This window comes from Siphateles boraxobius, unplaced genomic scaffold, assembly GCF_051911475.1.
Source record: "Siphateles boraxobius isolate OS27281-9 unplaced genomic scaffold, OSU_SipBor_1 24, whole genome shotgun sequence".
In the NCBI taxonomy this organism is placed as follows: Eukaryota; Metazoa; Chordata; class Actinopteri; order Cypriniformes; family Leuciscidae; genus Siphateles; species Siphateles boraxobius.
In genome coordinates this window covers 4191757-4207552 of record NW_027508855.1, presented here as the reverse complement: position 1 = coordinate 4207552, position 15796 = coordinate 4191757, and the positions used below count along the sequence as shown (strand labels likewise).

General features: G+C 36.7%; 1 protein-coding gene across 1 annotated transcript in view; it reads right to left on the bottom strand.

The window, feature by feature from the left end:
* Positions 1 to 15796, bottom strand: part of niban2b (niban apoptosis regulator 2b) — a 34380-nt gene that overhangs the window by 3714 nt on the left and 14870 nt on the right. Inside the window, exons 3-12 of the mRNA XM_077240853.1 lie at positions 15406 to 15534; positions 14851 to 14956; positions 12291 to 12458; positions 5154 to 5269; positions 3631 to 3735; positions 2977 to 3139; positions 1898 to 2085; positions 1154 to 1309; positions 235 to 348; positions 32 to 139 (exon numbers count right to left, since the gene is read on the bottom strand). Of these exons, the coding sequence (XP_077096968.1) occupies positions 32 to 139; positions 235 to 348; positions 1154 to 1309; positions 1898 to 2085; positions 2977 to 3139; positions 3631 to 3735; positions 5154 to 5269; positions 12291 to 12458; positions 14851 to 14956; positions 15406 to 15534 (1353 nt within the window). The remainder of the gene's footprint in view (positions 1 to 31; positions 140 to 234; positions 349 to 1153; positions 1310 to 1897; positions 2086 to 2976; positions 3140 to 3630; positions 3736 to 5153; positions 5270 to 12290; positions 12459 to 14850; positions 14957 to 15405; positions 15535 to 15796) is intronic.

Here is a 15796-nt window from a genome sequence, read left to right as displayed (position 1 = left end):
TAATTATTGCAATAACAGAGACAGGACTTACAGCAGAGCATGATGGGGAGAGCTGTTTCAGCATGTAAGGGATGAATATCTGCAGAAGAGCCTCTCTGAAGAACTTCTTACGAACTGTGCTGCTGTCATAGTCAAATTTCTAGGGATCACATTTAAAAAAAAAAGTACACATTTATTAATATCAAATAAGGACCTACTGGTTCAAAAAGATATGATGGACTGTTTCTGTTTCACCTTGATGACACGATCCTCACAGCGCTGGATAGTTTTACAGAGATCCTCCACTTCCTGGCCTTCCAAACTCTGGTGCAGGAGCTGCTCAAATGTGTACACCGCATCATCCATTTGCTGCATAAAACAGATGGATATATGCCTAAGGTTGGGATTCACTACACAACTTTTGCCCAGAACCCCCCCCAAATTGTTTTGGAGTCGTTCTTTTTGTGTTTATAAAGTCAGCAAGTGCATGATTTCAAGTCCTTGGAAATACATGGACATAGACAAAAGACTTTTCAAAAAGGACAACAGAGATTTCATAAGCGACTAACATCTGATAATCCATATTGCCACAAGGGGGCATATTTCACCACACAGAAAGGGTGGATCAACATTATTTTGATAATTCACAATACAAGTTTAGTCTTGTTTCTCCACTCCCTGTGCTCTGAAATTCTATGTCTCTGTAGCAAAAATCTATTTTATATAAAGTGCTAATGAATGGTGTTCTTGTGCTCACAATCAGAAGTCATATGCTAGTCTTTAAAACTGTAGCTATGTAATTTAGTGACCAAAATGAGGTTTAACATCTCTACCACAACAGCACATACCTCCTCAGGGCATACAGTTTCATACACAACAAAACCGCAAACCAAACTCACAAAGTGGCACATAGAAACACACAAACCGTTTGTTTTGCCTAAAAAAGCACAAAGCCCCCCCTTACTTCTTCAAAACTGCTGCAGTGTAAACAAACCATATCGATTGCATAAATGCATGCAAATAACTCAGATGTGTGGTACTAGCAACAAAGTACAAATAGGTACCACACATTTGAGTTATTTGCATGTTTTACAGTACTTGCCAGTATTAGTGTTGGTTTATAAAAGGAAATTCTTCTCAGTTTGCTGATGTTCTTGGTTCAAAGATGACTGACCTCTCGCATTAGGATTTGGGCTCTCTGGACAAACACGGAGGGGCTGGAAACGTCAAAGCGCTGCTGCAGTCCCTCTAAACTCAGAGTCTCCATCTTCTCATAGCAGCTCTGCATCTTTACAGGATGGAAGGCTAGCATGGAGATCTTCTCCATGTGCTGGACACCAAAGACAAAAGAGTTTTAAGTGATGTTAAAAGTTTTTCATGACTCATGCATACTGTTGGCATTGATAGTACAACCTATCTCGTCTCCGCCACTGAATAAAAGGTAATTGCGACTTTTAACTCACAATTCAGATTTTTTTTTTTTTTTTTGCAATTGCGAGTTTACATCTCGCAATTCAGAATTGCTTATAGCGAGCAATAGCGAGTTATAACGTCAGAATTGCAAGATATAAAGTCGAAATTGCGGGTTATAAAGTCAAAACCTTTTCCCCCCTCAGAATTGGACTTTTTAACTTGCAATTTCAATTCTAAAAAAAGAAGTCAGAATTGCGTAATATAAACTTACAAATGCGAGAACAGAATTTAGAATTGCGAGTTAATATCCAGCAATTCTGACTACGCAATCTGCAATTGCAAGCTCATATCTCACAATTGTGAGAGAAAAAGCCAGATTTGTGAGATAAAAAGTCGTAATTATCTTTTAAATTGTTTTATTCCACGGCGGAAACAAGATTCCATAACAGTGTCAGGAGGGGGACAAAAAATAATACACAATCCAGTTAAACTTTTAATGCATTACCTCCCCGAGTTTTTCCTTGTTGCCATCATTGACGAGGTTCTTGCTCATGTCCACCAGCTCTCTGAAGAACAAGTCTCGCACGTCGAAGAAGCCTCTGCTTGTGGGCTCCATCAGTGCTTCCAGGATTGAGCTGATGTACGGCTGGATGCTCACCTTCAGAAGCTTCTCTGCTTTGGGCAGCACAAGAGCTACAGACAAACAGAAAAAAAATCATTCAATTGCATAATGATTAAAGGTTAGGGATGAACTGATATTCAAAATCTGGCCAATACAATAAGCTGATCATTATTTTCATGTTATGGATGATATTATAAATACTATAACATTAAAACTACTAAAAAGAGAGAGAGAGTAAACAACCAAAGTAAAAAACAATATAGTGATCCTTTCTCCCAAAAAAAAAAAGGTACAAAAGCTGTACCCTTCCAAAAGGTACAGATTTTTAACTTATTTACCCCGAAATGTTGCATATTAATATTACATGTACATATTAGTAAAGTGTTCCTTTTTCTGAGAGGAAGAAGTAAAAATGTTAAAGTGACTTTAGGGATCCCAATATTATAGTGTGTAGTTAAATATAGAATAAATATGATTATATTACTTTAAAAATCTGCTGTCCTTTCAGGTGCACAACAACTAACCTCAAGGCTTTGCGTTTTTAAAGGGTTAAATATTTGCCGTAATCTATTGCTATCCCTCTACGTTAGTGCTAGATTATCTAAATATTAAAATCAACAGAAACAATAAATATACAATATTTATATTGATTTTTTTTTTTAAACAAGTAGAAAGGATAAGCAGAAAAAGATGCGTCAGTGATTTCAGAGGAAAACTACCATGGTGTACGTCATCCTCATTTATCAATAAGCTGTAAAAATGTGACATTTGTCGTCTGCCTTCTTTCACACCCCCTTTTAAATAAATTTCCATGAAAGTGAATCACCAGAAACCTGATATGATCTGATGTCAGTTTTCCTCAGATAAACGTCAGGGAGTTTTATTTCCGGGTAAGTCACAAGAGTCCTATTTGTGTCACTTGATAAAGATAAATAAAGGAATAAATCACCAATTAAAGCTACCTCTTATTTTGCTGGTCACATGTTCTTTAGAAGTGATGATCTGGTCCATGTCCGTGCGGATGATGGTTTCCAGTGGGGGGCGTCCTGCTTCACAGCTCTGCACTACTGCTTCATATTGTGCCTGAGCCTGGCTCTGAACCAGCCCGTACACTGCATCTGATATCTGACCACAAATCAGACAGAAGCCATTGTAATACATCCAGGTTGTTGTAGAATAGAAAGTCCAGGGGACAGTTGCCCAAACAGTCTCTATGTTAACCAAGGGGTAATAGTCTTATTTTTCGGATTTTAATTAGACCCATCTATCTTTTATGTAATGACTTTACAAAAGTTTTGACAGTTACAACCAGTCTTGAAGAAAAAACGTGATGATTGTAATACTAGTCTAAGCCGTTTATGCAACCGGCCATATATCCTCATAAAAAGACCTTACAGTGCTTCTGGGCTACTGCCACAGAGAATTATATGTGGGTCTTTACTGGACCTCTATAATAATATAAAGATGAATGCCATGCATAGTCTCCCTGTTAGCATTAATAACACAAGTAGAGGTAAATCCAAGTATCACACCTTTACTGTAAAAAACATTTATTTACTTGTTTATTAATGAAATATATATATTAAAAATATTTTTATCTCAAACGAATGACGTACCAACATCCAATTCCTCTGTCTCTCATGTATCTTGCCCTTCAGTTTGGGGGTGATGAGGTCTCTCATCTCAGGGAGGAGGGTCTCCATGACTAAGTTGGCGAGGATCTGAGAATATGATCGGAAAACAACTGAATGGGTGTGAAAATGGAACACTTTAACGTGCATTTCTTGAAAACCAGCATAAAAGTAATTCCTGAAAATTGATTAAGTCAACAGTATGTGTGTTTGAGTGACAGATCCGGATCATATACAGTAGGCCTGGAGGCTACATTAACTCATTCCCATTATATTCTTGATATATACAAGGAAACCTGGCTTGTCTGAAGCACAATACAAATTTACTACTGTCAGACTGGTCTGGACACTGATCATATACCATTAAACCTTTTATTGTGACTTGCCCCGAAAACCTAGAGGACTTTTGTTACCGCCTTTCAAGAAAAATAAACCTGCGTAGGCTTAATCTCTATTATTTAGATAGAAATATTGTGAACATGGCTAATCTGTTCTCTACAAACCTAGAGTCACAAGTTATTGGAGGTCACACTCCTGCGCCTTTCACATGATATATCTGTTTTTTTTTTTTTTTTTTTTTTTTACTTGCTCAAAAGAGAAAACAATGTCGTTTAACAACTCAAGAAAAAAAAAGAAAAAAAAACTACTGTGAGCTGCCAGGAGGATCACATGCTAAACAATGACATGCTACATTTTTAGCTTTATACTTTCAATATATTTCTTTATCAGATGAGCTATGATGGATATATGATAGAGCTGGCTAATTAGCCAAAGTATAAATAATTAAAGTCATGTTACAGAGCTCCAATTCACAATGTCAAAAGATCTCCCTGCCTAGCAAGGTCAGATTCCTTTAACATTGTTTATATTCCATTTCTTCACTCATTCGGTCAGTGTTGTCTGTGTAAATGTTAATGCAGAATAATTAATTTTTTCTTCTTTTAATATGAATATCTATTTTCAATATTCATCTATATAAATTTCAATATTTTATAAAGTAAAGCTGATAGATACTTATAAACCCCACCCTACCATCCTCTTTCTCTGATGCTACACAAAAAGTTTTCTACAGTTTTCTACTGTGAATCAATTTAGCTCTGACCTTCATGCTATTATATTATGGCCCAAACAATAACTGCGTCGTTTTCCGCCAACCTAAATGCCTTTTTTCACCAAAAAAAGAAGGGAGATTTACAGTACTACTGTTCCCAACCTTGATGTAAGATCACTAGATAACTGGATTGATTTTTTTTTTTTTTAACATACTGTTTAACACATGCTCTAAAACTGCTGGTACAACTTGTTAGCATGCATTTGTGCACTGCTGGATTCAGCGGTGTTTAAAAGGAGCCAAAACATTTTTATTTTATTTTTTAGACTTAAAAATAAATAAATTAAAATATCTCCAAAGAAAATAGGTTAAAAACCCCTGTTCTAGAAAAAAAAAAAAAAAAAAAAAGATATCGCAAGAGTTGCCTAGGATGCATACAAGTAAATTTGTGTTTTACCTGTGGAGGCGTCCCACACATCATGTCCCAGGTTCCATAATGACCATGGGCCTGCCGATAAAGTCGCACTGCGTCTGTGAATGCCGGGGTCTGAACTTTACATTCTTCAGGCAGTCCTGAGAGGAGAAAAACATCATCATCATAATCATCCTCAATATATCCAAGAAAATGAAAAAAAACTTGTTTTAACAAATCAAGAATCAAACACCATAAACATTCATTTCAGATTAGAATGACATAATAACAACATGGTATAGTTCCTCTCCATTTAGAGAAGTGAAAAGAAGGGTTGACACACAATGAAAGAAGGGACATATTTATATACATGTCTCACAATCAGATTTTCCCATCAAACCACAGACTTCAATCTGCTTTGGTCACCGTGGTCAACAGGAAGCATTGCCTCATCAGTTACCATGGTAGTTCCCTAAACAATGCTATAGTTACCACAGTATACTGAAGAGTCATAGGGGACTGATCCAGCTGAAGTATGAATCTGACATGGTTTTTGAGACAGTTTGACAAGCTGCTGCTCAAATCTATAGCCTATGTCAGTTATGATGATGACACTCTAAAAGTCCAAATATGGCAAAAGCCTCCTGTATACAATATGTGTGCGCGAGTGCCTGAGCCCTTAGAAAGACAGGAAGTTCAAGCAGGCTGGGTGTGGGGGGCTGGAGGAGAACCGACAGGAAGTACAGCACTCCACATCAGCACAGCTTGATGCCTTTGTGAGTACATGCACACATGGGCAAGCGTATTTATGAACACGTGGGAAGAGCCGCAGATGTTTTATGCAAAAACAACACATAATAAAAAATAATATAATAATATAAAAATATTCTTGACGATGTGTGCAATTATTATTATTTTTTTGAGTTAGTTGTTATGCAAAAATAAAAAGACAAGCTGCTTTTTCAGGCAATATGTATGTGTATATATACACACACATCAATATACACATATATATTTAAAAAAAAGAATTTAAATCCACACATGGGCAAGCATATTTATGAACGCGTGGGGAGAACCTGAGAGGTGTTATGCAAAAACAAGTGACCAAGCGTTACGGGTCGCTTATTCTGGCGTGGTCGCCATGAAAACAACTGATCTCAAGTCCAAAAACACCAGGTGATCAATGAGAGAAAAATTGAGATATCTGGTGAAAACAAAATTCCTTTTTACACACCATTCCCTAATGACACCAATGAGCTGGTCAATACCTTGCACAACATGAGACTTGGTTCAGATAACACCAAGTTTAAACTTTGAGGTTTCACATTTTTATCCCTTTCAGTCATCATGTAACTGGGTGTAAAATAAATACTTGTGATTAAGTGTTCAGAAATTCTAATTATTCTGACTATTTCTTCATATTTGTGTAGTTTCTGTCAGGTTGTCACTAAGGCCTTTACGGTGATATTTAATGAGCAACTTTGTGTCTGGACACTGGAGAGGTTTTAAACCACCTGGACTCAATTCATTAACATGCCTGTAAACCTGTTCAGTTGCCCAATAAAACCTTTCCAAGACTGACATGTACCATATCCAGTGGTGGAAATGGCCGAGATGAACTGGGGGGACCCTAGTTGGGAAACATATTTTTAAACCATAGATGCAGAAAATCCCATTCTTTAATGTATAAAATTTGCATAGCACCTCCCTCCCCCCTCTTTCCTGCCCTGACCATATACATCATAAAGCTTAGTGGGATGTGAGTCACAGTCTAGCTACTTCATGTAGGCCACCTTATGACCATAAATAACCAAATTTACAGCAAAGTAAGATTTGTGACCTGCCCAGAGGCTGCATTGCTCCTTTTAGACATTAAAGCCTCCCTCGCCCAAGCCAAAAATCACACAGGGAAGATCAGAAGAACAAAAAGGACAGAATGGTTCAATTAATTGCCCTCACATACCAGACTTTACCGGCTCGCCAGTCCAAACAGATTGCCCATGACAGCACAGGCTCACAGAAGCCAACTAGCCAGTATTATACTTGCAGCAACGTTTAGGGTTGGGTACCGAAACGGTACATAACCGGTATGTACCCGGACCGAATCAGAAGGCAGATTTCGGTGCCAGTTAAATGCCTGAGCTGTCGATTGAAATAGTCAGTGCATCACACGATCAACTGCTAAACGTGCTTTCACGCTTTGGCTGGCGCTGAGCCAGAGATGGACTCGCTAAGTCAGCACTTGTGTCACATATCACAACGATTCAGTGTTTTCAACCACATAATGTTTATTTTAGGTTTAAGGCATTTAAATGCACATAAGTACTAGCAAAAAAAAAAAAAACATTTATAGTTTGGCAAATACACACTGATGTCTATGGAAGCGTGCAATAATAATACTTTAAATTATAATTTGACTTCGTGTCTTATTCATATCAGATATACATTTTATAGTTAACTACATAGTTTAATCTATTGTTCTCCACGTCGCCATGGAAATAATGATTTCCATTACACGAGAGTAGATGTTAAAACTTCATGCTGATTTGTACTCGGCTTTCGCCAAGATAATCACCAACTAAGACGTAGCTTTACAGTAACCTATGCTTCTCCATCCATTTACGCTTCTTTCCATCTGGTGACGTGAATCTTCTGTCTGGTGTTAATACAGTGTATAGCGCGTCAGCACACACAACGGCTGCAACCACAGTGCGGTCCCCCCATAACAACCCTCTGGATTGAGCGGAGTAGGGAACATCTCTAGGGTCTTCAAATGGGCACCTTCCGTCCTCAGTGTTTCGTCGACTAGCCCACGACACCTCAATAAGGTGATGCATTCTAAAATAACGCTCACCTTGTGCAGGAGTCAGGACCTGCAAAGTCAGGAGAGGTGTCATTTTTGCCAGAGAAGGCAATTTTGGTCACATTTCTGCAAAAGAATTGCTGAAACTTGAAGCTGGTTTGTAGCATACCAAGAATACCGACTACTTTGCTGTTATTAGTACTGGGTTAACTTATTTAGAGTTAAATTATTGTAGTTGGGTTAGGTTTTATCGTGAATTTGTTATATAAATTTGTTGAGTTTTGTATTTACTTAAAGTCATATATTTAAGTATACTTTCAATTTTTTATATATTGTAAAATTTATTTTTTTATTACATTTTTTAAATAAATAAAAAAAGCTGTTCTTTAATGTCATTCACCATAGTTTTGTGGCTCTCTTTTTTTAAAGTATCGATTCAGGCACTGGTACCGTTTTAAAAATATTGATTTGGCACCCGTGTCGTTTAAAAAACCCAAACGATACCCAACCCTAACGTCTAGTAAAGTATTGTAGAAGGATGAATTGCTTTGACAGCCATAGAATTAAGCAGTCTAAATGATGCACTCCCAAAAACAAGAAATGACTTGTCAGGATCCAGCCCTGATCTAACTCTGTTCATGCATGCTTGGGTTTCCTCCTCTGGGCATTCATTCACAGAATAACACAGTCCTGTTGGAGCACTGCATGTTCCTGAATCCTAGAGTCCTGCCATCTTTTGGGACACAGATTAGCTGTTACAAGCAACCTAATATATTGAGTTACACATCATATTTAGCTCTTAATGGAGCGCTTGTGAAGTGCAATTTGAACCAACACTGATCCAACACAATGCTAACCACGACCATATCGAAGACGTGCCTGGCTCCTGTTTTCTGTTTAGATGCTTTAATTCTCAGCAGAAGTTGTGCCAAATAAACTTGCATTACCCAACACAATAAAAAAAATATGTTTGCCATCTAATCTCAAATAAATAAAGACACATTAGTCTACTTAACTACATTTTATTGACTTTAATTTATGTATGATATTTATAGTCAGGGCTTGACATTAACACCCCCAAATATGGTTGGATTTCAGCAGTGGCGTGTAGTGCAGTCACTCCTACTGCCACTTTGGCGGGTTTCATTTTATATATAATATATACATTTTTCAATTGTAGTCTTTTAAAAAGGCATCTGAAATAATAAACTAAGAGCAATGTAGTGCTGTCAAAAATATAGATTTTGATACATACTGTATCTACACAGAATCCTAACCCTTCCAATAGTCATGGAGAGATACACGATTCCAGCTGCACTTTCTTCCTCTCTCATCTCTCTGACAGGGAGTTGACACAAAAACCCGCCTCACCTCACTCACTCGTTTCATTTTCTCCGGATGAATATTGTTGGAGTTACAGGGCTTGAATTATGACGTGGGATTGTGCAGATTGCCCATAATTTTTATAATTCCCCGCAGATTTTGTGCTCCAGCAAAGTCTGTGCACATAAAGCCGCCTCTCAGTACTAATTGTGTTATTTTTCACTACTTATTGTGCTTAAACATTCAAATACACACAAAATACTGTAATGCCAAAACGCTGGTCTTGGCGAGAATTCACATAAACCATCAGTTATGTTTTAAGTGAACATAAATAGTATAATAGGTCTGCGCGTCAGGTCTTAAAGTGACAGCTGCCCTGCTGCCAAATTATGAGATCATATTAAAAATATCGATATGGCAATTTTCCCCCATGGTATAGATGTCAAAATTGTGGCCAGTGAAAATGCTGAGTGGCTAGTAACTAGGGCTGGGACGGTATGGATTTTTTCTAACCGCGGTTAAAAAGCAAGAAATTCCTGCGGTATAACGTTAAACCGCTTTAAATAAAGGTACTGTCATTTTTTTATCTCTTCACATTAAATTTGGACTGCAAACTCATATTGGCAACTCAGGTTAACTTAACTGATTACTTTTGCTATGACAAAGTAGATTTTAAATCAGCAATGCTCAAAGGATTGCTGGAAAAGCTGCCACTCACAACAAGCTCACAAAATAATGACTGTACCAGGACAGTACTTAACATAATTACAGTACATACATAATGAACGTGTGATTTTGATAGGTAAAAGGGAAGGGCAATTACATCAGTGGTCAAATTATGAATTGCAGCCCATTACATGATTCAAACCTACACTCCTTCTGCAGAGTTTGCCTTAAACTGCAGGGATCAGGTACATACAAAGAGGATTTGTTCTGCTGTTAAAAGCAATCAATACTGCTTATCAAGTTTAGTATCTGTGTACAGATAAATTCCAGAAATTAAGCACTACAGAGTTTATGCTTCATCAAAAACCAAAAAAGAAAACCACTTATCCACTCCTATTGGTATCTGTGATGGAGAGACAGAGCGTGAGAGAAAGAGCGAGGGCGCGAGAGAGAGAGAGAGAGAGAGAGAGAGAGAGAGAGAGAGAGAGAGAGAGAGAGAGAGAGAGAGAGAGAGAGAGAGAGAGAGAGAGAGAGAGAGAGAGAGAGAGAGAGAGAGAGATTACTCCTTATTATGTGATGTCAAAATGGTCAATGTCACCACTCTAGAAGCGCAGTCTCCACTAACATCTAACCATCTTACCAAACAGTTAGAACAGAACATTATAGAGTCTAACATATTTGAAATATGTCAGAAAACATTGTAAACTTACTAATGAATAGCAAAGAACTTAACCAGCCCTTATTTGGGGAAAAAAGGGGCTCTGCAGATGTGCTTGCATTCAGAACATACTACACACAGCAGGGATTTGGCTAACACGAACGCACACACACACACACTTTTAGATGGCCGCCTTAATACCCCAGGGGACATAACTGCCCTCGCCGCAAGTGTGCATTCCCCTCTCGGCAGCCTCCCATCCAAACTGAATTATGGTTTGACAGCCCCAGCTGTGACCACTCTGGAATCTGGACTACAGCAGAGAGAAAACAGCTCTAGTAGACGTAGAAGCTATCATGAGACATCTATGAGACACAGAGAACCTCAAGACCCAACATTTACAATACAATATGTACAAGACTGAATTTCAATGACATTAGTGTCAACACTGTCAGACCCCTTTCCCCCAGGCCCAATGAATGGGTTTTTATACCAAAAAAACAAGTTTGTCACTTTTACAGAAAAAGAATATAAATACTACATTAAAAACATTACAATATATATGGTGAAAAGTGGAAATCACATTATATGTACTTTTACTGGAAAATACTGTTAAAATTATGGTTTGTGGAAGTAAAAACTATGTGTGTGTGTGTGTGTTATCAGTACATTTTAAGCTGAAAAGCTGATTTTTTGTAGTTCAAGCAGCTTGGTAAATTAACATTATACCAGTAAATTAAATGTATGGTTATAAGTTGTAAATGTACAGGCACAAATGTGCCATCCTACAATAACAGGAACGCTGTCATAGAATTTTTAAAGTTGAATTTAACGTTGAATTTAACAGGATATTTTGTATCAGTGCAAAACCTTATCAAGGGCCCACCAAGCAGTTGACACAACCTCAATAAGTTTAACAATCGTAACATATCCTTTAAATAGACATGTATACACTTGTTTTTAATGGCTTGAAAAACAGGATATCAGTAATCTGACAGTGACATCACTGGAGAAAGAGGAAAACTCTCGAAGTAACAATGAACCTTATAGTAGCTTTAGGCAGGGTGTAACTAGATTTACACAAGCAAATTCTTGAGAAAGATTTGTAAACTTAAATACAAGCATATCGTCTAGAAATATACTGTAAACAAAATGTTTGTCTGGAAATTGACTTTGACTAGAATTATAAAACAAATAAATAGTCTTTTCAAATCACATTTCATTTTATTGCATATACAAACCATAGAAAGAGACATTTATTACTAAAATTTACTATAATAATAATAATAATATAATTTCTGCTAATTATATAAAGTTACAGAAGCTCTAAAGAATAAACAGTCATAGAGCTCTCACACACAGGGAATGAATGATGGCAGCACATCTCCAGCTTTCCCTATGATCTCATCTGACTCTTTTTACAGCCTTGAGCAGTTAAATTCTTTCTATTATCAAACAGGCTAAATTAATACAGTCAACCGTGCCAAACGTTCCGCTCGAGTTTCCTTTTTGATAAAAGGATGTCTAAAAGAGGTGATTAATGAAATAACACATCAGTTAATCTAGCAAGTTTGAATGCAGCTTATTCTAACAAACAAAAGAATAGCAATAACCGTAATGAAAGAGTCATGCCCTGAATATGTGTCCGATGTGACAGAGGGGAACGTGGAAACTTGGATGTCTAAAACTTGAAATTAGTTTGGTCCTTTTTAACAACAGGGTTAAGACTCACCATTGTTGGTGTGTCGGACACAGTCTTGAAAGACGGCGTTCCACTTCTGCTGCTCCTTCTCGGTCACCATGCAGAAATAGAAGTGCCGAGCATAAGGGTGCCAGAGGATGAGGGGAAACTGCGTCGCACATTTCAGGAATGGAGAACTGCCAACTTTAGCTTTTACACCTGGAAAACGCATGTTGCATGATTCAATAATATTCTATTAAATATGGCCTGATGAGAATATCTCTACAATACAGCCATCATGATCACATGATTTCTTCACACTCCATTTCATCACTTCTTATCTGGCTCAACACTACTCTCCATTTATTTAAAATACAGGCTGCAGGTCAGTGGCGGTTCTAGAGGGGGGGCCAGGGGGGCCCGTGCCCCTGTGACAACAAGCTTGGCCCCCCTTGTGGCCCCCCTAAATGTGGAGTATGAAATAATTTTTACAAAACTGTTTTGTGCTATCTTTGTTATCATTGTATGCATATATTTTTTTATTTATTATTCTATCTTTGTGAATTTGCTTGTTCACGTGACAATTCGCATCATTCGCGGGAATCGCCGCAGAATAACGTCTGTCTCCTGTCACCTCCTGGAGAGGAGAGAAGGAGAAAGCTGGTCAGTTGCAAGTTTATTCTTTATGTGCGTATCGGGTGTGCGATGTGTATTGTCTATTAAAATATTGTAATCATTGTTTTAACTATGTACGAGGCACTGTGAGCTGACATCGCATTTGTCTATCGTCCTTTCACTGCTGTGTGCGGTTCATAGGTAGGCTATGTCCCCAAATTAGTTTATGTCTTATACTTATATCATATTATGTTCTTATATTAGAATATCAAATCAGCTAGAGTGCCGTTTTCCCGTGCACAATTGCAACTGTGATATTGATGTTATACAACAGTTAAATTAACAATAAGTTAACATGAGTTACTTTTTAGACACAATATTGTCAGTATTGTTTGTTTTCCCTTTATTTCGCCGACTAGAATTTCAAAAGAAACCGTAGCAGAGTCTCAATTCAACAGACAGCGATGATTTATTGAAATCCGCGTTTTGAAGGAATCACTTGCTCCTTTCCCGAATGAATCAGCCGTTTGAACAAATCGGTTGAATGAATGAATCCCTCAACTCACTTCTGTGACTTTCCGCCGCCTACTGGCGGTTTTAGTTTCATATTTAAAGTACCCTTTAATTAAAACGTTAAAATTAGAAATCATTTCATGTTTAAATATTGATTTAAAAAAAAAAATCTCATAGCTTTATTTATGCAATTGTAAATGGAGTGTAAATATATTAATGCCGCTTCTGTGTCACCTCTAGACTGCACTGCAAACATGGATTTTGATTGAATGAATTAATTTGACTGGTAACAGTGGTACTGTATAATTATTGTATAATTAAGTATTATTGTATAAACAAGTATAATTACTGAATAATTTGAATGTTAGTATTTTACATAAAAGGTGATTCATAACTCTAAATAAGTTTAGAAAGAATGTCCATATATAGGGGAAAATGCCCCAGGAAATCGATTTAAGGTGGCAAATTAAATTAATTAAAAATTAATTAAATGAATTTCGGTCCCTGCTGTTAACTGACCACTGCATAGAATATTAAAAAATATGAATATCTTTGTGAGTCTGCTGTCAACAACAGGCCTAAACCAGCCATGGCACCAGCACAAAAACACAATCAGTAAAATATCATCTAATTATCAACAAAACATTTAAAGTATTGAGATATATTTTTGTCAATATTCCACACCCCTAATGTACGGTATGAATTTTGATTTCTTCAGGCCTTAAAAAGCCTTAAATTTGACTTTAAAAAGTGTACAGGAACCCTGTAAACGGTTAGACAGTTACCTAGCAAGTCAGTTATTTTCAGTAAATGAATTAATACGCTTCTTGGTCCCCATTGCTTTTGCTCTATAGTTCTCACCAAAATGAAGAGAAAGAAGGACATCATGTCAATTACAGTTACTGTGACTAATACTGAATATGTAATGCAAATGTAAAAATATAATGGAAATGCAAATACATTGTTGAATGATTATAAACATGGTTATTTGCCTTTTAATGCCTGCAGTGCAGTGCAGAAAATGATATGACAACAATAAGGTCTATATGTAACTGGCCCCTCTAACAGTACAACTGGCCCCAGCTTGGCCCCCCCAGTTGAAATGGTCTAGAACCGCCACTGCTGCAGGTTCAATACAATAAATATATATATATATATTTTTAGTTATACTTACAGTGCAAGTACACAGGGCTGGGTAATGAACACATATGGTTTTAAATGTCAGAGCCACATGACTTAAACATTATAAGTGTTACAAGAGTTTCGTGTGACAGAATCGCTTACTCACCTAGTCTATGTAAAGTTATCTAATCTTTCAACTTCATTGTCATGACAATGTGACCCTAGTAAAACCAGTAAGCCAGTGACTATACGCACAGTTTTATAGAGCTTTCCTTTAGGAACATTCCTTTAAGAACTCTCATTCCTCTCTGAGGTTTTCCCATCTTTCTTTCTCATTTTCCACTCTCTCCTTTAGACTGACCTGGTAGGCTGGTGTTAAGGAGCTCGAGATATTCCTCCATAGAGGTCATGACCCTGTAGCCAGCAAAGTTAATGGTGCCTTTAGGATGCAGCCCTCTGTCATGGGCCTAAATCAACAGAAATAGATAATGTATATAAGGACATTTCAGCAGTTTGATTCATTCAAACAAACAAATGAATAAATGTTTGTTCTTGACAAAATAAATGAATAATATATGAATAATTTAATTAATATATTATTCATTTAATAAGATTAATGAATAATATATTATTCATATACTAATGAATAATATATGAATAATTTACTAAATATATTATTCATTAATCTTATTAAATAAAAACTATTTATTTAATAAGTTAAACTTCTGGAATCATCAAATATACACATATATATATATATATATATATATATATATATATATAAAACGTTAAATGCATGATTATCAACCAAGGCCTTTTTTAAATGATTTGTTCAAAAAGTTGTTTAGGGGACCTGGTAGATAATATTACTACTAAAATGTAGTTAATTTAGTTGAGTTTTAATTAAACTCATTACCTGTTTGTTATCATAATAGTTGATGTTATAGGAGTCAGGAATAAAGAGAAAACGATTCCTCCATTTTTTGTTCTCTTCTAGATACTGAAACAAAGTCCCCGAAAAGATGGACTTATTCTTAAGAGGCACCTATGAAAGAAACACAAGAATTGAAGTGCGGTTCAAACAACGTCCTGTTTCAGCAGAGAGAGAAAGAGAGATGTCCCTCTATTTTCAGTGAGGACCCAGTACCTAATTATACATTATGTAGAGAGATGTTAAGACTGGAAGAACTTAATTTATGTTTACTTTGCCCACCCAGTGTCTCTGTCTACAGACATACACACATGCACACCCCGATTAACGAATAAAAAGTGTGCAAACTGCACATCTTTACAAGGGCATACTGTGA